Here is a 27,402-nt window from a genome sequence, read left to right as displayed (position 1 = left end):
AACAGTTTTGGTAAAAGACTGTAAGTAAGGAGCGACCCGGTTCAAATTTTGATACCAATAGATATATCGAAAGAACTGGATTTTTTGCTTATTTTGAATATACAAGTTTTATTAAGTTTAATTATATCCATCAACGGTTACGAACAAGAGAAAATTTGCCTTATTTTTGAAAAGAGGGGAAATACCCACTAAAATACATAGGATCATTAAGGAAATCACACCATCAAATTCAGCGTATCAGAAAACCCTGCTTTAGAGTTTTCAAGTCCCTATCTGCAAAAATGTGGAATTTTGTCATTTTTGCCAGAAAAAAAGATCACGGATTTGTTTTTTTTCCTGGGGTGATCGTATCGACCCAGTGGGCCTAGACCATTGGGAGAGGGCTCATTCTAATGGATATGAAAAGTTCTAGTGCCCTTTTTAAGCTACCAAAAAAATTAGAAGCCCCTCCCACGCCACTTTTTTCCAAAAATCGTTTGATCAAAATTCTGAGATTGCTATTTTGTTCGGCATAAGTGGAAGACCTAATAACTATGTCTTTGGAGATAATATGAATCCCCACAGCCCCTGGGGAAAGGTCTTTATGTTATAAAATTGTCCAGTGTTTACGTGTAGTATTTGTATAGTATTAGTATTTTGGGAAGTATGCATATGTTTTTCGGCTGGGGAGGGGGGGGGCAAAGTTTTGCTGGGGGGACTTTCATTGGGAGAATTTTTCATGGAGAGGGAGTTTTCCAGGGGGTGATCTTTTCAGGGGAAATTGTATATTTGAGAATTTACCAGAATTGCTACTATGTCTTGGTTTCTCTTTACTGACTCAATTTTACGCGTGGCGGTGTTAAGGGTAATTAACCAGGATAAATTTTCACGAGGATTGAATTTTCCAGACGATATTTCCGTGAGAAAGGTATTTTTCCGCGAAGGTGAAGCCAGATTTCCTGGCGTAATTTAAAAAACGATCTGAAATTAAATAAAATAAAACAGGTTTTTTCAACTGAAAGTATGGAACAAAATTAAAACTTAAAATGAACAGAAAGTATTACGTATACGAGAGGAGTTGCCCCTTCCTCAACACTTCGTTCTTTGCGCTAAACTTTAAATTTTTTCTAATTCTTAAAAAACGACTCCGGCTCTAAATTGACTTTTAGACTTATAAATTGACTTTTTCTTCATTCTTAAACTTTTGGGAGTTATTCCTTCCCTTTTTTCGAGAATTAAACAAATTTTCTCAGGCTCCTAGTCTTTGATGGGCAACACTAAACATAATGAATCTTATATATTTGGAATCAGCGTAAGCCGATTCCATTGTTTCACCTGTTGGTATCAAAATTCTGTCTTTTAGAGTTTCCGTTACTATTTAGCAGCGTTGCTCCTTACTTACAGTTCGTTACTAAGAACTGTTTGATTGGTGCTTTTGAAGTAAAAAAAATAAAGCAATACAAAAGATCAGTAATAAAAGGATTCCCATTTTTTTCTCTACATTAATCAGCTTAGGATATGAGTTAATAACAAAAAGGAAAAATAAATTCCAAGTTAACGCTTCTTAGTGTTCTAAGGAGTAATAATAACACTAAAAAGATTCAAAGAGGTAAGATGGTTGCCTAGAGACAAAGTAAAGTATTTTCTTCTTTAAAGTGTTGTTACAGTCACATAAATAAGCAGTTCCATTTTTTTTTCCTGAAGTGTTTTAAGCCTTGGAAAGATCTAACTTTTTTAATTGGAAACTGCTTTCCCCGTCTTAATGCAAAAGTTCAAGGGTTTCATTTTTTGTAGTGCTCTCTGTTAAAATAGAGTAGCAGCAGCATCGTGCAAAGCCAGACGTTCGAAAATTAAGATAGAACTTTACGAAATTTATTTGTCAAGATTTTACGTAGAGTTCAGCAGTAGAAGGAGTAATTTCAGTTATAAATTTATGGGAGGATGCTGATATTTGTGGAACTTGAAATCCTTAGAGATAATAAGCTGATGTCAAGTATTCAGAACTATACATATTTATCTGCGTTTGCAAAAAGCTACATATATTAGCGGCTGCATAAGGAATTATGGCTGGTTTGTTGGATTTGCTAAGTTTAAAGCCTATGTCAAATTAATTTTTGTGATAAACTCGATGTTACAGAAATTTTAGAGATGGGAAGTGAGCTTTGTTGCCAGAATAATTGTTCAAAATTCAGCTCGAAGTTTCTCAATAAGACGCGTTCCTACGACAAAATAATACAAAATAGCTAGTTTAAACATTGCTCGTAACCTTGTTGCTGCCGTGTTACATTGACAAAGTTCAGCAATTATCATAAATTTGAATGCCAGAGGGTGAAATGTCCCCACTGACCCTACGAATGACGTTGCTGATGGGCGTTCTTGTAAAAATAAGTTTAATTGAGAAATTGTCGTAGTTCATAAAAAACAATAAACAAGTATATGTTTATTGTAAAGCAAAATGAAATCCCAGTTACAAACCGTAACTGGAATATTTTCATCTGGCCTTCCCCATTAGCTAAGGCGTGAAAAGATTGTAAGTGATTATGTTCAAATGCATCTAATATTAAAATTTGCCTTTTCCTCTAACCGAAAGGTGTCATTGCCTTAAAGATTCAATTGGAGATTCCATAAATTAGAAGTAACTCAAAGCTAAATATGGCTAAGTCTGGCGAGTTGGACTATTTGGACGCTGATAAGTTGAACTTCCCCTTACTTTTTTCATTAGATCAATCTCATTAAATAGAGATGGAACTTTCTTTTTCTTTGTCATAACTAAAATCTTATGAAAGATTCCAGCTAATCAGCCTGAAGTTAGCCTTGTCTCGGAGAAGAAGCATATCTTCCTTGGGATCTATTCTTCTTTCGGAAAATTCAGGAATTCTTTAATTATATGGAAACGCTTTTTTAGCATAGAGAGTATATTAAAGAAAAAGTATGCGACAAAAGTGGATGGAAGTTGTGGTGTTTTTTTAGAAGAGAACATAAACCGTAGTTTCAAAGATTGCTCTTTGCTTATTTCTTGGGTTCGTGTATATTTTATTGACTAATTTTTCATAAATATATCTTATCAAGAGATATACGGCTTTAACCAATCTGCTTATGTACTATTTATGCATTTTTTTTTTATGATTTCATCCTTTTGCAAGCTATCACTGCTGAGCATAAACAAAACTTCAAATGAGGCTTTTAGAAATGATTTGATTAAATAAATGTGTTTATAAACTAATGATTTTTCTTTTAAGACTTCAACAAAAGTGAAGAAAGAGTTATCCATTAAAACATTCACCGAATTTCTTTTTTTTGCCAAATTTGGAATGATTGAATGAAAATAAAACCAAAGACATTAAAACTAAGGTAGTGAAGAACGCATACAAAAAGGTAAAAATCTTGATATTGTGGAGAAAATTTGTGTGTGAAGGGAACCTTTCACCTGCTCATGTTCTATTGTAACAAATTTATCAAGTAACAAACTAGGTATAAAAAATACAGATTACGTTGGACGGGGTGAAATAGATTAAAAAATATTTTCGATGCGCATTGAGACGCGCTTGGAGCAATAAAACATTGATGAGAAGAAAAGTAATACAGCTCTTTATTTTATCTTTTATCTGGACCTTTTGGGGAAAGAATTAGGGTTTGTGGGCTCGAAAAAGCATGAGTAGAACTTCTTTTCGAATTTAATATCAGTCTTTAATCAAGTCAGATTATACAATATTTTTAATCGAAAAGAAGAACGAGAAAGAAAAATCCAAGAAAACTCATTGATTTTTGGATTCTTCAAATTCCATCCTTTTTCAACTTAGCATTCAATTTATCACTGCTGAACAGGAATAAACTTCGATGAAGCCCATTAAAGAAAAAAATCAAGAAAGGAAGAGTTCTTCCGTTTCATCTATTATTGGTTCCCGTGACAATACTGGTGGTTTCTTCAGAAGACAGGCCAATTTCAAGGGTCATTGATAAGAAAAGCAATTTAGATCCGAATCCTACAGCAATGAGCGTAAAAACCGCAAGAAATTTAGAAAGAATGGAATTTTTACATAAATCTACAATGAAAGTTGACATTTTCATAGAAAAAACGCCTGTTACAAATCTGTCGCCAGTGAGCTCCGCTGGAACATCCAAATTTCAGTAGTGCAATCGAAAAACAAATTCTAGAAAGCAAAGCCATAGTCAACTGAAAGACCGCTTTTTATTGAACACAAAAATTGTGAGAATGTTTAGAAATAGGCTAACCAAAAAGGACTGAGCAGGGAAAGTTAAAACTACTTCGTCATAACAAAAGAGTTCACTCAAGTAAAGACAATGGATCTCCAGTGTTCTTTCTTTTCTTTCTGTCACTTTCTTCCAGGCTTCATTATATAGAAAAGTTGGTCGTAATAGGCTGAGGAAAGGCTCTTTTGATCGCTTATTCTGAGCTTTACGTTGGACATTTAATAAAATCGAATGTCTACTTGTTATGACTGAGTTGTAATTTAAGTTAGAGACAATCTCCCCCCCCCCTACGAATCATTCACCAGAAAAGGTAACAGGAACAACCGAATTTCAGTAATTAAATCGACAAGAAAAATAGTAGAATTATATTATTAGAATTGCTATGTAATTATAACTGTATCTAATTATATGTATTATACATATATGTATTATATAATTAGTAGAAAACTCCCAAAGGTAGGTAAGGATACTAGAATTCTTGAAAGTAGGCTAAATATGGAAACAACTGTGTAAACGTTTAAAATGCCTTGTTTGAAAGGGCTAGTGTCTAGATTGACCCTGAGAGTATACGTGCATAAAGAATATATATATATATATATATATATATATATATATATATATATATATATATATATATATATATATATATATATATATATATATATATATATATATATATATATATTTATATATGGTACTTGTGTATTATTCAGAACACACTCAATAAGTGAAGTTAGGTTCTTTCGTGAAACAAACTACGATGCAGGTACATTTTATGAGAAAATCAGGTTTCATAGCCACAAAGACAAAATTCAATTTAGTCTGCTCACGTATTGAGTGTGTTCTGAATAATACACAAGTACCATATATATATATATGTGTATATATGTATATATAATATATATATATATATATATATATATATATATATATATATATATATATATATATATATATATATATATATTATATATGGTACTTGTGTATTATTCAGCTCACACTCAATAAGTGAAGTTAGGTTCTTTCGTGAAACAAACTACGATGCAGGTACATTTTATGAGAAAATCAGGTTTCATAGCCACAAAGACAAAATTCAATTTAGTCTGCTCACGTATTGAGTGTGTTCTGAATAATACACAAGTACCATATATATATATGTGTATATATGTATATATAATATATATATATATATATATATATATATATATATATATATATATATATATATATATATATATATATATATATATATATATATATCAAACAGTTCGTGGTAACGAACTGTAGTAAGGAGCGATCCGGCTCAATAGTAACCAAAACTCTAAAAAATTGAATTTTGATATCAATAGCTACATCAAAAGAATCGCATTTTAATGCTGATTTTAAATATATATGTTTCATCAAGTTTAGTCTTACCCATCAAAAGTTACGAGCCTGAGAAAATTTGCCTTATTTAGGAAAATAGGGGGAAACACCCCCTAAAAGTCGTAGGATCTTAACGAAAATGACACCATCAGATTCAGCGTATCAGAGAACCCTACTGTAGAAGTTTCAAGCTCCTATCTACAAAAATGTGGAATTTTGTATTTTTTGCCAGAAGACAAATCATGGGTGCGTGTTTTTTTTTTTTTTTTTTTTTTTTTTTTTTTTTTTTTTTTTTTTTTTTTTTTTTTTCCAGGGGTCATCGTGTCGACCAAGTGGTCCTAGAATGTCGCAAGAGGGCTCATTCTAACGGAAATGAAAAGTTCTAGTGCCCTTTTTAAGTGACCAAAAAAATTGGAGGGCACCTAGGCCCCCTCCCACGCTCATTTTTTCTCCAAAGTCAACAGATAAAAATTTTGAGATAGCCATTTTGTTCCGCATAGTCAAAAACCATAATAACTATGTCTTTGGGAATGACTTACTCCCCCAAAGTCCCTGGGGGTGGGGCTGCAACTTACAAACTTCGACCAGTGTTTACATAAAATAATGGTTATTGGGAAGTGTACAGTCGGTTTCAGGGGATTTTTTTTTGGTTTTTGGGGTGGGGTTGAAGGGAGGGTCTATGTGGGAGGATCTTTCCATGGAGAAATGTGTCATGGGGGAACAGAAATTCAATGAAAAGGGCGCAGGATTTTCTAAAATTACTATAAAAAAACAATGAAAAAGTGAACATGGAAAATTTTTTTTCAATTGAAAGTAAAGAGTAGCATTGAAACTTAAAACGAACAGAGATTATTACGCATGTGAGGGGTTCTAAAAATACTTTAGCATAAAGAGCGAGGTATTTAGGAGGAGATAAATACCTCGCTCTTTATGCTATAGTATTTTTAGTAATTTCAACTATTCATTCTACGGCCTTTCTGATTCAGGGGTCATTCTTAAAGAATTGGACAAAACTTGCGATTTAGTGTAAAGAACGAGGTATTAACGAGGGTACAAACCCTCTCATATACATAATAAAAATTAAAGAATATAAAAGTTTGTTACGTAAGATAATTCTTAAGTTACGTATATTTTTTACTAATAGAAAAATTCGTTAAAAATAAAAATTTATAGTTGCCTTTTTATGTAACCGAAAAATTGCATGGCAACTAGGCCTCCTTTCCCATCCCTTATTTCTCAAAATCGTCTAATCAAAACTAAGAGAAAGCCATTTAGCCAAAAAAGGAATTAATATGCAAATTTCATTTTAATAATTTATGTGTGGAGAGCCAAAATCAAACATGCATTAATTCAAAAACGTTCAGAAATTACATAAAAAAAACTAGTTTTTTTAACTGAAAGTAAGGAGCGACATTAAAACTTAAAACGAACAGAAATTACTCCGTATATGAAATGGGTTTTCCCCTCCGCAATCCCTCGCTCTTTACGCTAAAGTTTGACTCTTTGCCACAATTCTGCTTTTTAATACAATTAAAAGCTTTAGCGTAAAGAGCGAGGGATTGCGGAGGGGACAACCCATTTCATATACGGAGTAATTTCTGTTCGTTTTAAGTTTTAATGTCGCTCCTTACTTTCAGTTAAAAAAACTAGTTTTTTTTATGTAATATATATTCAAAGGGGTGAACAAAACAAATCTTGCTTCGCGCAAGCGACTGTAGAATAGCTTCACTTAAGATAAAAAGAAACTGCTACACAAGACAAAGACAAAAAAAAATGCACTTCACTAATCTTGACATCCGCTAGGACTTTACAGTATATTGCTCCATTCATTTGGTAATTAGTAAGCATTTATTATGTTGACAGACAAGATGGCTATCTCCGCACTAGTCGTGCGTCTAACTAATGTGCCTCATTCAAACCGACGTGAAAGTTAATTAATATTGGAACAATAGTGGAACAAATTGTAGTTGTCATATTTGCTGGAGTTTTACTTCACTAGAATGCCAATATTCGGCTTTATTGCGATTTCTTTCTCTTAGATGACAAATGCCTTATCTTCTACTGACTATATTATCATATCTGAAGTGACGACCATCGTTTGATTTATGTTCATAATTTTTAAATGATGTTCGATGAAGTGTAAACTGAATTTACTTTACTTGCTTGGCGTTAAGTATTTTAGCAACTTTTTGGTCGGCTTCGCCGACAAAAGTATTGAAGAAGAAATATGTTGGTTTTGTTTCTTCACCATGGATTCGTCGCTAGAGTTGGCAACACCGAAACTTTTAAAATGTTGTCTCCAAAGGTGGTTTTTCTTCGAGAAAAGTGATGATATACTTCTGAAAACGCTCCCATGATGTGTTGTTTCTGCTTGAAATCTACTTCATTGTCTATTTTCTCACATCTATTCAATCTTGTTACTTCTAAAAATGCACCATGTATGTGTTACCGTGGATGTCCGATTTTTGGTTAATGTTGACATTCACTGGTGAATGTCCGAAATTCCTTTTTCTCTGCTTTGGTTCAATTAGTTTTGCGATTCAGCTTTTTCAGTCTTATGCATGCTATGATGGTAAAATTTAAAGCTAGGTTAGGCTGGATTATGTTAGTTTAGGGTGGGTAGATTAGGTAAGTTGAGGTTAAATTTGGTTTTAAATATCAGAAATGGATTAGAAACCTAAGCTAACCGAACCTAATCTAACCTAACCTGTCATCATCAAACCTTGCATTAAATTGAATAAGTTGACTGGCAACTCTGAATAAATCCAAGAAAAAAAATGGTATTTCGGATATTCAGTTGAACGTCGACAGACATTCGGCAATTCACGGTAACGTACACGAGTCACAGCTTTGTTATTTTGTCGTAAAATTTATAGACTATAATGTTTTTCAGATTTATTTAATAAACAATTTGGTTTAAATTGTTTATTAAATATGAATAAATTTTCTTAGCCTCAAATATGTATCTCGTCAAATCTGTATTAGCATATGTACATAACAATAGTATCTGATCCCTCTCTCTTGTTTTTTAACACATCGTACGATTCTTCCCTACAAACCATTCTCCGTGATACAAGACGAAAAAAAAAAATTATCCTTAAATGCGTATTAAAAACCAATAACTGGTAAACCAATGAGCAAAAATCGTCAACCCGTAACTACCAAAAATGGCTATGGTTTAACGACCGATTGCTACCCCAAAATACATATCAACCTCTGTAGCTTAAGACTTGGATTTTACTGTGAAGCTTATGCTTCACTGTATCCTCAATGATACAGTGAAATAATGCTAAAAACTGAGCGCTGTACTCTTAATTTTATGTAGGTGCTGCCCAAGTGATACAGCCTTTTATAAACCAATATTCATTCTAAGCCAACTTCCCTTTTTGTTACCAGTGTCTCTGTGTTCCAGTGGTGAAGCACCGTTCTAGCGGAAAACTGGTTGTGTGGGTTAGGCGCTACTTTGAGATAGTAAACATAAATTTTCTATGCAATTTTCTTGGCACCAAACGCAAATTATCTATTCAAAGTGAAAAAAAAAAACAGTTTTCATGCTTCAAAATTTCCTAGCTCAGGGAATTCCCCCCCCCATTTTAATGTTTGAAGTCTGATTGTAAGTAAATGAGAAGTGTCAACGGCATAACATTTTTTGAGGAAAGTCTCCTCGACTAAAGTCCTGTTCTTGTGAATTGAACGTAAATCTGGAGACTATATTTGTGGACGATAGATAGGGTTCAGAATTTCGTCCGCCACCAAAAGCATAAAAATTGGGAATGGGGGTGGTGTTTAAGGAGCCAATAGCATTATTCGTGACTTTGATGACAAAGTTAAAAACCCTCGTAATATTTTTGCTCAAACAAAATACTACATCGCTACCTTTCTTATAAATGTTTGTGATGGGAGGGGTAGGTTAGGTAGAAGGGCCTTCAACCACTATGACCTCCCAATCATACCGAATAAGAAAATCATCGTGTGATTTCAGTTAAAACTGAACACAATTCTCATCTTTTTGCAAAACATTTGGCAGTGGGAGGGGTGTGATGTTCAAGGGACTGTGGGCCAACTTTATGCCTCCAAAAAATGCAGATCAAAAATCCTTGTGGAATTCTGCTTCAAACAAGATGTAACATTACCACCCTTTTGCTGAAAAGTTGAGCAGGTGATAAGGGGAGATGTCGGATCTGCCAGAGGCCAAACAGAATGTAAAGAAAGCGGAGAAAGCATTAAAATATGAACTAAGGAGGTGTAAAGTGGAGGCCATGGATAAAATTGCCGAGGATCTGGAAATTGGAGCTAGGCGGCATAATGGTAAAATATTGTACTGGCATTTTAATAAATTTCAAAACGATGCATCTCATTAATGAATTTTCGTACAGAATGATTGGTTTACCCAACAACAAAATAGTTTGTTGGGTCAGGGTACCGTTGCACATTTTAAGCACTTTACGTTTTCTAACCAATTAGAAACCAGATTTCTGCCGAAAGCTTGTTACAACGGCTTTTTTTGCTCAAAATCTGATCTACGGCTCTAAGACCCGAAAATCTTATGAAAGCAACTTCAGGCAGCCCTCCGCCAAAATAACTTCGAAACCCTACTTGGACTTACTCAATGTAGGCTCTAGCTCAAGAGCAAGCCAAAACCATCTTTTTTTGGGCCTAGGCAAGAACTGTATGTATCTAATCAAAATATAATGTCTTATTCATAGATCATATTATATCTTTTGGGTTCAGGTACCTTTCAACTTGGTACTTCTATAAGTCATAAAAAGATATAAAAATACAATTATATTGTTTATATTAAAAATTGAAAGACCAATTTTTTTCCTTGTTAAGACAAAGATGAGCCCCTTTAAGAATGTTTTGTATAGAATATGATATTTTCCAGCAGCAAACATAATTTAATTAGGTTTTTCTCGGAAAACTATGCATAGTTTCCTGCTAGGTTTCCTTTCTCATTCTTTATATCCTTCTCATCCCATATCTCTCATTTTTATAGTACAATAACTTCCGCGTGAGTGTTAGAATATTAGATTACTGCCAAACTTTAATGAATGATAAATACAACTTTTCCATGTCAAAAGTTTTCTCTTGACTCTTCCCAAGATTTCTAAAATTCCTAATATTTTACATAGAAAATCTAAGATAAGCTTGAATTAATCGAGAGAACCATAATGCTAAGTTTCGAAATAGTTTAATAAGCATAACTCACGCAGTTTCCGAAGTTCTTCTCAGATGTAGAGGGAAATTAGATTTTCATGAAAGATAATTTAAGGATAATTGAAAGAATGTTACTAAAAGTTCCTAATTGCTTGTTTTTTCTTCACTAACTTTTTTCGCACCAGCTGCTGTGGAAATGTGTCTACATATCCATAGCTAAATAAAAAACCGATCGTAACAATACGGCCGTCCAAACATAAAAACGCGTATATACATTTCTCATTATTCCAAGAAAATCGTCTTCAAAGTTTTTCAAATTTGCGGCACTTTTCCCATCCATTGCGCCACAATAGACAGAAGATTGGAGTGAGAAAGGTGTTAAAATTGGGTTTAGATAGTATTTTTTTTTCTACTTATGCAATGAAAATACATGCCAAAGTTCGCTGACACTGCTAATTGTCGATCTAATTGTCAACTTTTGCAAACGGGGTAAAATGCTGGAGATACTTGTTTTTGCTAGAAAGGTCATTGCAGGGGATTTCATTTGGACGTCCTTGTATATACCATTCGATTCGCTTCTTTCAACTGAATTAAGTGGTATATCTAACTCGAAAAGTGACGTTGCATGTATATACGCGTTTTTACCTTTGGATGGCTGTACAGTTAGCCAGTCAAATAGTTTATAATTTTTATACTTATTATTTTTATTGATGCATCGTGTATTATTTTTCCATATTTATAATATTTTGCAGAAGAGTGAAAGGAACCATTAAGCCTTTAACAGAAGCACTTTTTGGTCCAAGAGTTTCAGTGAGAAAATACCTGTAAAAATTATTGACCAAAGCTGAACAATGGCTTTGAGTGCATTTATGGATAACTCCAGAACAATTTAAATTTTTTTCCAGTCTGGTTAAACAGATTGCATTGGTGGTACATAATTCGTTTTGTGAATATTTATCACAAACGATGCAATTTTGAATAAACATTTTTATATTATAGGGCAACAGAAAAGCTGAGTCAAAACCAGCATTTGAGAAAACGAGCAGTTTCTGCAGATTCCATGGCATGCAAGACGCCAAAAGCATTTCCAACGGACTATGCTTCAGTCTTAAAACGGGCTCCCCCTTCCCCACCTTCTGCTCTATTAAGAAAAGTTGGAACAAATGAAAATCCAGGCCTTGGAAAGGTAAGATACCTCTGTTTGATTCAGAAATTATTGCCGTCCAAATCTTTGCGTCCTCTGAATTCCACGTTGTTTCTTATACATATTATCACTCTTGTTGTTGTTTTTATGATAAGGTTAAGGTTAGTTTAAGTGTTCTACCTTAGATTGGCATCAAAATTGAAACGGAGTACTTCCAATTGTTTTTTAGTATACTGATTAGTTAACTTTTATTAGCACAGTTTGAAGAGTAGTTCAAGCTACCTTACAATTTTCCTCGTTACTTTTTTGACTATACCCTGAATATATTTTATAGCAAGAAATGTTTACGACAGCGAGAAATAACCGCTTCTTGTTACCCACTGCGCCGCCATTTAAAATAGTACAATACGAGAAAAAGGATACAAACGGTTGCTCTTTTTCTTTTGTCCAAGTTTCCTGGATTTATTCTTTTATTCTCGGTGCTAAGTTACTTTTTATTTAAGGGCAGTCGTAAATTGAATAGTGGTTTCCTGTACTTCTATTGTGTCTCGTTTTGCCAGTCATAAAAAAGCTAATCTAAAGAAAAATGGGTTGGCATAATTTTAAAGATTAATTGTTTTCATTGGATTTTTGCATTCATACGCCCCTTTACTTTAGCCTGACATAGTTTTAAGTGTTATCACTATTGATTCTATCATCGTTGTATTTATCTTGATCATTCCTAGATTTAAACTTTTTTATTTGATTACATTTATAGTTTCAAGAACGATTATTTTTAAGATTTTTTTTCTGCCAGATAAATTATTGTTATTTTATTTTATCAATGAAGTTTTAATGACTCTTTTGGGTTTGGGAGGAGTAGGAGCAGTAATAAAAAACAAACTTTATTTTATTAACTTGAAGTGCCTGAAAATTCACAAATATTTAAAACTTCGAAAGGGATAGGCTTGCCTGTCGATCCAGGGTTAGAAAGTCTGGCTAGTCCAAAAGATCTAGCCGCTCCTTCCTGTGTGTGTCCCTGTCTGGGGCCACAAAATCCAAACCCCGGGGCATCTAATATTCATTTTTCTTTTCTAGCTCTACGTATAACCCTAAATCCAATAGTTGTTGCGATAAATTGAGCAATACTATTTTTTTAACAATAAAGAAATAAATACTCTTTGATAGGAGATATCCAAGTTCACCTCCAAGCTTGGGCCTGGTGAAAATACAACATTGTCTGTCTTCAAGGCTCCGATTGCTACAACTACGTTTATCACACTTGCTGTCATTATTTTGAAGCCACCCTCAATGTTTTTTTCTCCCCGTGAAATATGTCTTTAAATCATGAAATAGTTTCAGTCAGTTTATATAACTGTAAATATACCCACTTAGCTTTATTAGTACCTTTTTCCATAGGGTAACTCTTATTTATGGTTACTTTTTCCTTTCGTTAATTTAGAATCTTGACCATCTTTTTATATATATTGTTTTTCTTGGAGCAAATTCAAGGTACTTGATACAAAGTCTTTTCGTCTATTGGCTAGGTAAGAGTCATGCTGCGAGTCAGTGGTATTGAAGAGACAACCAAAAATGTGTTCATGCAACTAGATAGAAGAAGAAGGCAAGTGACATTGAAGGATATAACGGTGAACTTGCATGATAGTGAATCAGGAGATGAGCTTAGTGACAGAAGAGTGCTCGTTGCAGCCCCCAGAATGTTTGCATTTGATGGGCTTTTTACTGATCTTGATCATGAGGTAAGATCTTCATCTTACACGCTAGTCCGTAGTCTATTGAATGTAATATTTTATTTTTCAAAAGAGGAAAATGAATTGAATTATGCCCCAATTTTAGAAGAATATGCTTGGTGTTTCTTATTTAAAAATATTCCTGTTTACAGGAAACTAAATTTTATAAGCTTTTCCAAGAAAAGTTTTCCTGGAGAAAAGTAAAGGGCGATATTAGAACCTGAAACACAAAAACGGTTGTTGAAAATAATAAAAAGTCACACTCAAAACGAATAGGAATCACTGTGAATGAATAAATTATGCATGGAACGAACAGAAATAAAAGTTTAAACTAGTAGAGATTAAAGTAAACGAATAAATAAAACTTAAAATAAATAATCAGATCAAACATAAAAAAACGTCGCATTTAGCCACGTTGTTGCCACACACCAAACCCCTCTAAAGGCTGTGATTAGATCAATCTTAAAACAAAGTGTATCTTGAATTCTTCTCATCAGTATAAAAAAGAAAATAATAATAAAATAAGGCTCAACCTTCATTGCGTTCTTTGAAGGACTTAAATACATAAATAAATTATTTATGTATGGGCAACTTCAAAATATTTATATAGGTTTTTCCCCGTAGCTAAAAGGGCGAGAAGAGGGGCTGGCTGCCCTTTGATTATTTTTGACCCTTAAAAAGGTGCTATAACTTCCAACTTTTGATTGGATGAGCTCTATTCCCAGGTTCTACGACCATTCGCTGTACAAAAAAACAACTAAAAAAAAATACATAGTAGATGTTACAAATACATATAATATCAATCTGATATTAAATATCAATATGTATGAAAATACATATCAACCAAATTGATATGATCTGAGGAAAGGGAGAAAATACTCCCTACCAACCCATTGAAGTGTAATGTTAATCAAAAACACTTCAATATGTTCGAAAACACAAAGGAATCGGAAAACCAAACAAACAGATACATTGTCATCACATCAAGTAGTTGTTGTATTACTATGATATACCGCTTAACCATTTTCCATTCTAATTAACCTTACCCAATATTCTGTAATCGCTTATTCGAGCGTCTTGTGATGCAATCGCTTATTCGAGCGTCTTCGAAACGTCTTGTGAAAATACGAAATTTCGTATTTTTACATATGTGAGATTGAAGCCATCGTTCCAGGACTTTCAGACATACTGAACTTGAACCGGAACTGTCATGACGCCCCCATTTTTCTGACCCCCAACCTTTGTTTTAATGCTAATATATGCTAGACCAATTTTACATGTTTAAAATCGGTCGAAAAGTATACTTTTTTATATACAAGTCTCATCTTGGTCATTGGATTATTTCAAATCCTCGTCAGGTGGAGCCTCATTTGAGGGTTGATTAATCTCTGCACTTTATTGCATAGTTCCACACCGGCTATTACAGGAGAGTAGTGGATATTCTCGTATTTTGGCGAAGGGGGTCAATTGAAGCGGGGTTCCAAAACCCTGAAAAGAGCATTTCAAGGCTATATATTTTTTTTTTACTTTTCCTGACACATTCTTGAGATGACCATACAAGAGGAATAAAATTTACCCCGCAACGCTTCTTCATCATGAAAAACATGTTTGTAAGGAGCGCCAAAAGGACAAGTAAGATTCTAGCTTTCTCTTTTTGTTAAGCTTTATTTACATGAGATGACCATACAAGAGGAATAAAATTTACCCCACAACGCTTCTTCATCATGAAAAACATGTTTGTAAGGAGCGCCAAAAAGGACAAGTAAGATTCTAGCTTTCTCTTTTTGTTAAGCTTTATTTACATCAGACTCCCCAGTTCGGCGATGCCCTGATGGCAAGAATGGAATTACTTCTCTACAGAGCTTGGGTCAGGCACGGGTCCAAGATAGGCAACGCTTTGACCATTAACGCGCTCTTACCATTCTCCAAGTTTAATTAAGATATGGCAGCCCGATTCTTGTAGATATCCAGATAATAAGAAATTAGGGCCCCTCACCTACCAAGTTTGTTTTAGATTTTTTTCCCAAGACAGAATAACTCTTTCTGCAGCTCCTACTTCTCCCCATTTTTATGGCACTTGGTATTAACCAAGTGACATATAGCGATCGCAAATTCTGTTGGTCAGTCTGTCTGTCGGTCTGTCTGTCTGTCCCGGTTTTGCTACTTTAGGCACTTCCAGATAAGCTAGGACGATCAGATTTGGCAGGCATATCAGGGACCGGACCAGATTAAATTATAAATAGTCGTTTCCCCAATTTTACCATCTGAGGGGGGGAGTGGGGGGCCGGTTAATTCGGAAAAATAGGAAAAATGAAGAACTTTTAACTTAAGAACGGGTGATTGGATCTTAATGAAATTTGATGTTTGGAAGGATATCGCGTCTCAGAGCTCTAATTTTAAATTTCAACCGGATCCGGTGACATTGGGGGAGTTGTGGGGGAGGGGACCTAATATCTATGAAAACGCTTAGAGTGGAGGGATCGGGATGAAACCTAGTGGGAAAAATAAGCACAAGTCTTAGATACGTGATTGACATAACCGGGACGGATCCGCTCTCTATGGGGGAGTTTGGGGGAGGTTTAATTCTGAAATATTTGAAAAATGAGGTATTTTTAACTTTCGAAGGAGTGATCGGATCTTAATGAAATTTCATAATTAGAAGACATCGTAACTCAAATATCTTATTTTAAATCCCGACTGGATCCAGTATCATTGGGGGGAAGGGGGAGGGGGAACCGGAAATCTTGGAAAACGCTTAAAGCGGAGATATCAAGATGAAACTTGGTGGGAAGTATAAGCACAAGTCCAAGATACGTGACTGACATAATCGTACCGGATCCGCTCTCTTTGGTGGAGTGGGGGGGAGTAATTTGGAAAAATTCGAAAAATGAGGTATTTCTAACTTGCGAACGGGTTATCATATCTTAATGAAATTTGATATTTAGAAGGATCTTGTGCTTTAGAACTCTTATTTTACATCCCGAGCAGATCTGGTGACATTGGGGAGAGTTGGAGGGGGAAACAGAAATCTTGGAAACCGGAAATGTTGGAAAACGCTTAAAGTGGAGAGATTGGGATGAAACTTGATGGGAAGAATAAGCACAAGTCATTGATACGTGATTGACATAATTGGAACGGATCTGTTCTCTTTCGAGGAGCTGGGTGTTGTTAATTTGGAAAAATTAGGAAAAATTGAGGTATTTTTAACTTAAGAGCGGGTGACCGGATCTTAATGAAATTTGATATTTAGAAGGAACTCATGTCTCAGATCTTTTTTTTCAAATCCCGACCAGATCTTTTGACATTGGGGGGAGTTGGAAGGGGAAACCGGAAATCTTGGAAAACGCTTAGAGTGGAGAGATCGGGATAAAACTTGGTGGGTAGAATAAGAAAATAACGTAGATACGTGATTGACATAATTGGACTAGATCCGCTCTCTTTGGGGGATTTGGTGGGGGTTCAGTGCTTTAGTGAGTTTGGTGCTTCTGGACGTGCTAGGACAATGAAAATTGATAGGCGTGTCAGGGAGCTGCACAAATTGACTTGATAAAGTCGTTTTCCCCGATTCGACCATCTGGGGGCTGAAGGGAGAGAAAAAATTAGAAAAATTGAGGTATTTTTAAGTTACGATTGGGTGGTGATCGGATCTAAATGAATTTTGATATTTAGAAGGACATAGTGACTCAGAGCTCTTATTTTAAATCCCGACCGGCATTAAGCCTCTGATTTTCCTTTTAAATCAGTTTATTGATTCTTAGAATTTTGTTAGAGCTCATACCATATGATCTCTTGACTCTTAGCTCTTGGCTCTTCCGACCTCGTCACAAGTGCCATTTTCTAATGATAACTATTCTAATGGCAAAAATTTTAAGTCAAGTTCTTTTCAGATTTGTATTTTTTCCCAGAAAAAAATGAAATTTTGTAAACTTCAAAATAAATTGCATTTTATTTCACGATCGGCGCATGAAAACGAAAATTTGTAATCGTTTCCGAAATCTTCGTCCATAAAAAAAACTTATGGAAGCAGAAGTGTTTGCTACATAATCCTACTACAAATAAGAAAGTGGTTTCCAAGATTTGAAAACAATATTAATTACAATCAAAGGCCTAAATAAAAAAGAAAGATAAAATCCAATAGTAAAATAAACTAAATAACTCATTAGTATAAGAAGAATCAGAATAGCGGAGTAACCGCTTCCTTTGATACAATTAAAAACATCTACTTGAATTCGGGCATACCTTTGCAGGATTGTTTGGGATCTCGCAAAAACAACCGACAATCAAGTTAACCTCCGCAGAGCAGCCGGGGACGGGCAAAGCCATTCAAACAGTTCGTGGTAACGAACTGTAAGTAAGGAGCGACCCGGCTCAGTAGTAACCGAAACTTGAAAAATGGAATTTTGATAAGGAAAATTTTACACCTGATTTCAAATATACAAGTTTCATTAAGTTTAGTCTTACCCAAAAAAAGTAAAATTAATATGCAAATTTCTTTTAATTATTTATGTACGGTGAGCCAAAATCAAAACCTGGATTGATTCAAAAACGTCCCCTCCTTAACACTCCGCTCTTTACGCTAACGTGACTCTTCCTCACAACTCTACACAACTTTAGCGTAAAGCGCGGAGCTTTGATGAGGGAACAGCACCTTTGATATACGGAATAATTTCTGTTCGTTTTAAGTTTTAATGTCGCTCCTTACTTTCAATAAATAAAAAGAAACTTGTTTTACTTATTTAATAAATATGAGGATGCGGGTTCGCGGCTCTGAATTGATGCTTATATTGTAGAAACAAATTTAGAATTCTGCTTAACATAATTAAACTATTTAACAAGTGTCCCAAGCATCTTAGATAACTTTTTGGTTGGTTCCTACTACCCTCTTTCCGTGCAATTGAAACCTATACTAGCGTACCCTTACATCAACTGGTTGTAAACTGATTATGACAAGCTTAAGTATGATCGAGCCTGCAAACCTTGTATGATATACAACCATAATTAATAATAACAAGTTTTTGCCACGATTCTAATCCATCATTGAAGATTCAATGCTGTACAAGTTCATTCTAAAGACAGATTGATGCGGAATGTATACGATGTTTAATTACTGACTTCTTCAAATTTGTTGTTCGAATGAATGTTGCTAAGGTTTACCTTGGATGCTTTAATTTATGGTTTTAACTTGTTTTACTCGAGTTTTCAAATGCTTTTGCAACCTTAAAGTCGAGTGTGAAAAAAAAATAAACAAAACTCCTTCGAAATAAAGGTTAAAGCGCATGTTTAAGATTATAATTTGAAATGTTATACTCGTTTTTGTATAATATAATTTTGTCTATTTGTAAAGAGTTAGCAAATGCAATGCTAACACTGTTTTTAGACGCTTTTTCTATGTAGGCTAACTTAACACATATAGAAAAATTGTTATCAAAAATAGCAAATGATTTCAAATACTGAGAATCAACTTCTGTTCAAAGTGGAAACTTAAAAAAAAACTATTCCATATGCTTGGTATCAACAAAGCCTATAAGTGCAGAAGCTGGATGGTATTTCAATAGTACTGGGTTGTTAATGACTAAAGTCCGAACAAGATTAGTGTTCAAAGCAACTGATACCCTATGCCTCCTTGGAGTTGCATTAAGAACAATTGTAACCATTTCAATCTAATGAAATATACACGCTACCTATTCACAATGGACTTTGAAATGCAACTCTCTTTTATTGATGTTTCCTCTTCTTCTTGTACATATTTTCATATTCTTATACACATCTAATCATATTAGGAATTATCAATTCTTATATAAGATTCAAAGAAATTACAAAAAGAATATGTTTACTTGAGTCTGAAAATAAAAACCGAGTAAAACTCAAGTTTAAGTAATTTGAAGTGTGTTGAAATTCTAGTTTGATACTCATGTGACTGATGCCTAGTGACGTTTGTCAACACTGACGAAAAACAACTATGATCAGATTCCGTTTAGAATATGTTAATCTCTTGGAAAATCGTTTTTCATATAAAACAGAAAATTAAATATAACAGATGAGTTTAGTTGTATGCACACACGCAAAATTTAACGGGTCATAAGAAGATTTCCAAGAAAGTATATTCTAGACCACCATTTTTATTTAGGTAAGACTAAGCTCCAAGACCATCTTGCAAGTTGAGTATGGATTCCTCCTTATCTCCTTTTCCCTATTCACAGTTATGTTGTGGTAAGATAAGACAATAATATGGAAAGGCATAGGCCTACCCTTCACCATAAGGCATACGAATATATTAGAAGTTAAAAATGATTTATTGTGATTTTTGAAGATATTCTTGTTAAGTGTTTTCTCAATAGTTATTTTATTTTCGTGCATATAAATTTATTGTTTTAACAGAAAAGTATTCTTAAAAGACTCATGTTTTTTTCAGAATGATGTTTCAGGAAGTGTACTAAGCGACTCAATTTGTTCACTTATTGGCGGAGCTGATGCTTGCATCATTACTATGGGGCATGAAAATGATGGTAATCTCTCTCTCTCTCTCTCCCTCTCCCTCTCTCTCTACCTCTCTCTCTTTCCCTTTCTCGCTCTATTCCTATGTCCCTCTCCCTTTAAAACTCCTTCTCTATCTCTCGCAATTTTGAAAGGAATTTGTAGCTTAGTTGAATGTCTTTTAATGAAACAACTAACCCTGCTGGTATATAGCTAAGCAACATACGGCATATTAAGAATTAAACAGTGTTTTAACTTTAAAGAGCAGTCAACACCATTAGAAAAAGTTATGAATATAGTAGTTTTTCATAAAAAATATGACATTAACTCTCCAAGAGATCGAAATGATTTAAATAAGATTGACTAACTGAGATTGGTAGATTGCCGGGGAAGTAAACCAAAATATTTGAAGTGTTGGTATCTGCTCAAAATTTGGTAGACAGGTACCTAAGCAAAAAGCAATCTTTCGAAAGAAATGTAAGACCCCTGATCTGTGCTTCCCAGGCACTAGATGGCATCAAAGCTTCATGGTTTGGTAGATCTCCTGTCTTTCACAATTAGAAGCCTTTGACTGAAAAAAACTAATGCTCTAAAAAGTTTTAGGGACGAATTCTTTACTTTGCCTATTTGGAAAACAAATTCTGAGGTATTTTGGCAGTTTCCTGGAGACATAGGTGGTTGTCCAAATGGAAAACTTCCTGAAAATTTGTCTCTTTGTCCCAAGGTTCAAAGTTCCAAGTGGAACTTACTAGTTCCTAGCTCCAAATTCTAAGTGTTTTACTACTAACTCCAGTTGGATCAAAGTATTTTCGTACAAAGGGTGAAAAAGGAGCATATATCTTTGTAAATCAGCATTCTCACGTCCCATTGAGCTAACGTACTTGCCAGGTAATGTCCTAGCCGATCAAAAAATGCTGGGTACCTTTTGCCTCAGAATCTGACTGGGACGGTGGTTTTGGAGGTCAACGACCCTCTTTTCTTCTCCAAAGATATAGACTAAAAATTCTTTCCGCACGCCAGTTCAGACAAGATGCCCTGTGGCTACTTCATCACTTGTAATTTGAAGGGCAGACTGTGTTGAAGGGCCATAGGATCAGTTTGATCCTACAGTTATATCGATTTGAAATCCTTGTATGATTCCAGTCCAAACAAGCTGAGTTGCAGCATGCCTTCCTTCCTGCTAAAAATTTGCTGATGGAATGGGCTTAAGTGTCTTTCACATAAAGTAGTCGTTAGTTTCGCACCTTAGACTTGTATTTATTCGAAGCCAAGAGTGGGTTTTAAGTAAAATTATCACTTTAAGTTCCTAAAGAACCTTTTTTTTGAAATTTTAGCCCATTCTACTGAGCTGAAGAGCTGTTCTGTCCAAGCTGTCAAGTCCTTTCAAGCTTTCGGCAATCTAATTTTCTTTATGTTTTCTATCAACAGTTACCTGCATCACAGTAGTCTGATGGTTAGGACGAAACAGGGCCCATTTTAATGTTTGTGGCTCATGTCGGGCATTTAAGCTTTTTTTACTTTAAGGAGCTTAAGAAACCCCAAGGAGTATTTTTTTCTTCTTAGGGGCCTCTTTCATTCAGGGTACACGCCCTGTAAGTTTCACGGCGATTGGAAGAATTTTATATTCCCTTAAGCCCTTTTGGCAATTTCAGTAGGTCAATTTGGTTTGTGCTGATCGAGGATATTCCAAGCAGTATTGTTCATTTTGGTGTTGGCCTGTTGAAAATAGCTCGAAAGTCCAAGAACTATTTTGTGTAGACAAGCTCAGGTACTGGCCTTCTCGTTTTTTAATGGATATATATGTCTTTTGAGCTCTTTGAAGAAAACCTTTTCTATCCCCCCCCCACCGAACAAAAAAGTAATTAAAAATAAATAAACAAAAGATTGCATTTCAACTTAATTGTTTGAAAAAGTGAAGAAACTCCTAATTCGTTTTTTTTACCCAATATATTATCCTTTTATTAATTTTGTCGAGGATTGTACAAGCAAATATAAAACACAAACGACTGCTATTTTTGTTTGTGGTAGTGAATGTAAGAACTCTTGGCATATTAATTCTGTGATTATGCATCTATAAAACAAATAATGCGTTTTTAAGTTGCTTAAGGTCTCGTAACTTTTCACCTTGGTGGGAGGATACATACCATACAATAACAGTCTTTAAGATGCATAATCCTATGTTTATTTTCATTTTTTTTTAGACTGTATTTGTGATAAATCATTGAGGGGCTTTTCCTCCTCAACGCCCCGCTCTTTACGCTAAATTTTTTTACTGTTTTAACAAGTAGAATTAAGAGAAAGAGTCAAACCTTAGCGTAAAGAGCGGGGTGTTGAGGAGGAAAGGCCCCTTTCATATACGGAGTAATTTCTGTTCGTTTTAAGTTTTAATGTCGCTCCTTAATTTCAGTTAAAAAAACTTGTTTTTTTTTTAATTCACTAATAGTGATTAACTGTTCTGGCTGAGTATCGACATTCGAGATCTTTTATGATCAATCTCTTTTTTCTTTAGAGAGAGAGGGAAAAACTGTTATTACTCGAGACTGGGATAATGTTTTAGTGTTTTCTCCAGTAAAACTGATGCTTACTGTCAAAAGTTTTTGCCGGACTTATTGTTAATTTAAACCAAGTCAATTTTCCCAGAAAAAAATTGTAAATGTATAGAGCGGTAAATTTTCATAAAGGTAGTGACTATATGATTGTGTGATGCAAAATAGAGCTTTATCTGTGACGAAAAAAAGTCACATAATGGCTAAACACCCGAAGCTTATTGCAGCCTAAATAGGGTTTGAAGAGGTATTATTGTTTAGTTCTGAATTGTTTAAACAAGAGCTATCAAGTGCAAAATCTTAAAAGAAAGATACTATAGCTACCGCATCTGTAAATTCATTGATTTATATATTTAATGTAATTTTTGTTATGTTCTTTTATTATTAAACCTTGGCCCAAATTTAAGAGAAAATGGACTTGACATTTTCGTGGTTGCCAACTCTAAGAGAACCAAGTAAAATCCGATGCCCTTATGGACCGTAGGAAAAGTTTAGAATTTCTCTGTTTTAAGCTGATTCAGGATTAATGACGTTTACTATCGAGGAAATTGCCCATAGTCAGTAATTACAAAAAGAGAAATTTAACATTCTTTTTCACAAAGAACATAATACTCTTTTAAAATGGCGTTGTGTTGTAGAAAAATTTAATTTGATTCCCTATGTCCGAAAATCTTAATCTCTGGCCTTTCATTCTGTCCTTTTATCCCACACTCATAACCAATTAGGCTTTGTTTACTTAAGATAACGCCTTTGTGTCTCTTTTTCTATTTTTTCTATTTTTTCGTTTACGGGTAGTATTATACTATTGAAGACACTCATCAACATTAAACCATCTGAGGCCAATTCAGCTTTAGACACTGCTCCTCCACTCTACAATATTCAGAGCTTCACTCTTACTTCCTCCCGTGAAGTATTTACTTCCTTCAAATATTTTCTCAAGACCTCTCCCAACCCTGTGGGGACACACTAGTCCTCTTCCCATTATAGTAAGAACGTTTTTGCAGGAAACTTCATGAAACTCATTTAAGAGTAAGTTTTCACGTTTAATGGGTCTTACGCTTGTTCGTGAATATATTGCTTCCAACATAGGTACGTAAAAGTTAAAAAATGGAAATATAAGCAGCCATTGTAATCTTCAGTGATAATGAATTCTCTTTTTTTCTGTTTTATTTTTTTTTTTTGTTTGTTATCAATTATTATGGAACAAGTTCATTCTTTACGAGGTCATCATTTCTGACTACAATTACTACGTTTTATGAATTAGGATTCCAATACACTCTGTAAGAAGGGAGGTTCATTTTTTAAAGAAATAAGAAAATAAGACAAGTTTTTTTCTTCGAATGTGCACTAAAAAACATCCTTTTTAGTAGACCTAAGCAGCTGATTATAATTCCAATTTCTAGTGTTCGCCCACAGTACTCGTTTTTTTTATATTGTTTGTTCCAATGTTCTGATTAAAGACTGAAAGAAATATAAAATTTGCGTTCGTACAGTTTGAAAATCTGAAAACAATAATTTTTTGAGGATAATAATGTCTACAAATAAGATTAACAAATTGTAAATGAATTTTGAAAACCTTGTTTTTGTTTAAAATGCTGATATTCATTTCATAATAGTTTAAGACTTTAAGCACCATCAACTTCAGGATTAGGGGAAATAAATTGTCACATCTATTTGCTCAAGATAATCAAATAGAGTATCATACTGTTTACAAATTATCTAATTTCAAGTTCGTATTTCTCCAATTCAATGAATGTTCCTCCACTTTGCTGAGAGCTGTAAAACTCAAATTCGGCTACATACCTCTCTTAAACTTTCTATTATTCTGGTCTTATGCTTTCCTCAAGTCTCCTCCGTTTCTTGTTGACTGGGAGCCGTAAATCTCGAGTGTTCAAACTGTTTTCTTTTTTTCTGCTTCTTTTTTCCTGCTCTTTTGTAAAAACCCCAACTTATAAGCTCTGTTAACCAACAAGAGCTAAGAGCTCATATGGCACTTGTGACGAGGCGAGAAGAGCTAAGAGCCAAGAGATTATATGGTATGAGCTCTAACAAAATTCTATGAATCAATAGATTGATTTAAAAAGGAAAATAAGAGGCTTAATGCCGGTCAGGATTTAAAATAAGAGCTTTGAGTCACGATGTCCTTCTAAATATCAAAATTCATTAAGATCCGATCACCCACTCGTAAGTTACAAATACCTAATTTTTTCTAATTTTCCCTCTCCCTTTAGCCCCCCAGATGGTCGAATCTGGGAAAACGACTTTATCAAGTCAAATTGTGCAGCTCCCTGACACGCCTATCAATTTTCATCGTCCTAGCACGTCCAGAAGCACCAAACTCGCCAAATCACTGAGCCCCTCCCCCCAACTCCCCCAAAGAGAGCGAATCCAGTACGATTCTGTCAATCACGTATCAAGGACATTTGTTTATTCTATCCACCAAGCTTCATCGCGATTCCTACACTCCAAGTGTTTTTCCAAGATTTCCCACTCCAACTCCCCCCAATGTCAAACGATCTGGTCGGGATTTGAAATAAGAGCTCTTAGACATGAATTCTTTCTAAAAATCGAATTTCATTAAGATCCGATCATCTATTCGTAAGATAAAAGTACCCCAATTTTCACGTTTTCCAAGAATTCCAGTTTCCCCCTCCAACTCCCCCCAACGTCACAGGATCTGGTCAGAATTTAAAATAAGAACTTTAAAGCACAAGATCCTTCTAAATATCAAATTTCAATAAGGTCTGGTCACCCTTTCGTAAGTTACAAATACCTCAATTTTCAAAATTACCCCCCCCCCTCCAATTCCACCAAAGAGAGCAGATCCGGTCCGGTTATGTCAGTCACGTATCTTAGACAGGTTTTTATTCTTGCCATCCAGTTTCATCCTGATCTCACCGCTTTAAGTATTTTCTAAGATTTCCGCCCCCCCCCCCCAACTGCCTCCCCCCAATTACGCTTAATCCGATTGAGATTTAAAATAAGAGATCTGAGTTACGAGGTCCTTCTAAATATGAAGTTTCATGAAGATCCGATCACTCCTTCGTAAGTTAAAGAAACCTCATTTTTTCTTATTTTTCAGAATTAACCCCCCCCCCCAATAGATCGGATCCGTTCCAATTATGTAAATCACGTATATAAGACTTCCGCTTATTTTTCCCACCAAGTTTCATCCCGATCCCTCCAATCTAAGCGTTTTCCATGATTTTAGGTTCCCCACCCCAAACTTCCCCCAACGTCACCAGATCCAGTCAGGATTTAAAATAAGAGCTTTGAGACACAATATCCTTCTAAATATCGAAATTTCATTGAGATCCGATAACCCGTTCGTAAGTTAAAAATACCTAATTTTTTCTAATTTTTCAGAATTAACCCCTCCCCTAACTACCCCAAAGAGAGCGGATCCGTTCCGGTTATGTCAACCATGTATCTAGGACTCGTGATTATTTTTTCCACCAAGTTGCATCCCGATCCCTCCACTCTAAGTGTTTTTCAAGTTTTAGGTTTCCCCCTCCCAACTCCCCCCAATGTCACCAGATCTGGTCGGGTTTAAAATAATAGCTCTGAGCCACGATATCCTTCTAAATATCAAATTTCTTTGAGATCCGATCTCCTGTTCGTAAGTTAAAAATACCTCATTTTTTCTAATTTTTCAGAAATAACCCCCCCCCCCCCAACTATCCCAAAGAGAGCGGATCCGTTCCGTTTATGTCAATCATGTATCTAGCACTCGTGTTTATTTTTCCCACCAAGCTTCATCCCGATCCCTCCACTCTAAGTGTTTTCCAAGTTTTAGGTTTCCCCCTCCCACCTCCCCCCCCCAATATCACCAGATCCGGTCGGGATTTAAAATAAGAGCTCCGAGACACGACATCCTTCTAAATATCAAATTTCATTGAGATCCGATCATCCTTTCGTAAGTTAAAAATACCTCATTTTTTCTAATTTTTCAGAATTACCCCCCCCCCCCAACTACCCCAAAGAGAGCGGATCTGTTCCGATTATGTCAATCATGTATCTGGGACTTGTGCTTATTTTTCCCATCAAGTTTCATCCCGATCCCTCCACTCTAAGTGTTTTCCAAGATTTTAGGTTTCCCCCCTCCAACTCCCCCCCCCCCCCAATGTCATCAGATCCGGTCGAGATTTAAAATAAGAGCTCTGATACACAATACCATTCCAAACATCAAATTTCATTAAGATCCCATCACCCATTCATAAGTTAAAAATACTTCATTTTTTCTATTTTTCCGAATTAACCGGCCCCCCACTCCCCCCCAGATGGTCAAATTGGGAAAACAACTATTTCTAATTTAAGCTGGTCCCGTCCCTGATACGCCTGCCAAATTTCATCGTCCTATCTTACCTGGAAGTGCCTAAAGTAGCAAAACCGGGACCGACAGACAGACAGACCGACAGACAGACCGACAGAATTGGCGATTGCTATATGTCACTTGGTTAATACCAAGTGCCATAAAAATTGATTCGCACCAAACAGATTTACCTTCAAAACAGAAGGGTGTTATTTTCCTGTTATTTTCCTTCAAATTTGATTTTGTATTTATTTATTCCTAATTTTTGTGACATTTGTGAATTTTATGGCAGCATCAATATACAAAAAGAGACTAAACACAAAATAGCAAAGAAAAAAGAACTAGGACAATAAATAGCCAGTGAAAAATTGAAAATTTGCAAACATTTCGGTTAAGACTTCTGCTTGACCGTCCTCGGTGTAGAATAAATTGATGAAAATATATATATATATATATATATATATATATATATATATATATATG

The 27,402-nt window shown here is 34.9% G+C and overlaps 1 protein-coding gene across 5 annotated transcripts in view; it reads left to right on the top strand.

The window, feature by feature from the left end:
• The window catches only part of LOC136029215 (kinesin-like protein KIF26B), a 262,695-nt gene that overhangs the window by 193,000 nt on the left and 42,293 nt on the right, over positions 1 to 27,402 (top strand). For all 5 annotated transcript variants that reach the window (XM_065707416.1, XM_065707417.1, XM_065707415.1 and 2 more), the window contains 3 exons: positions 11,713 to 11,899; positions 13,384 to 13,596; positions 20,000 to 20,093. In XM_065707416.1, the coding sequence (XP_065563488.1) occupies positions 11,713 to 11,899; positions 13,384 to 13,596; positions 20,000 to 20,093 (494 nt within the window). The remainder of the gene's footprint in view (positions 1 to 11,712; positions 11,900 to 13,383; positions 13,597 to 19,999; positions 20,094 to 27,402) is intronic.

This window comes from Artemia franciscana, chromosome 7, assembly GCF_032884065.1.
Source record: "Artemia franciscana chromosome 7, ASM3288406v1, whole genome shotgun sequence".
Classification (NCBI taxonomy): domain Eukaryota; kingdom Metazoa; phylum Arthropoda; class Branchiopoda; order Anostraca; family Artemiidae; genus Artemia; species Artemia franciscana.
Note: the sequence above shows the minus strand (reverse complement) of the source record. Positions and strands in the feature narration are given on the sequence as shown.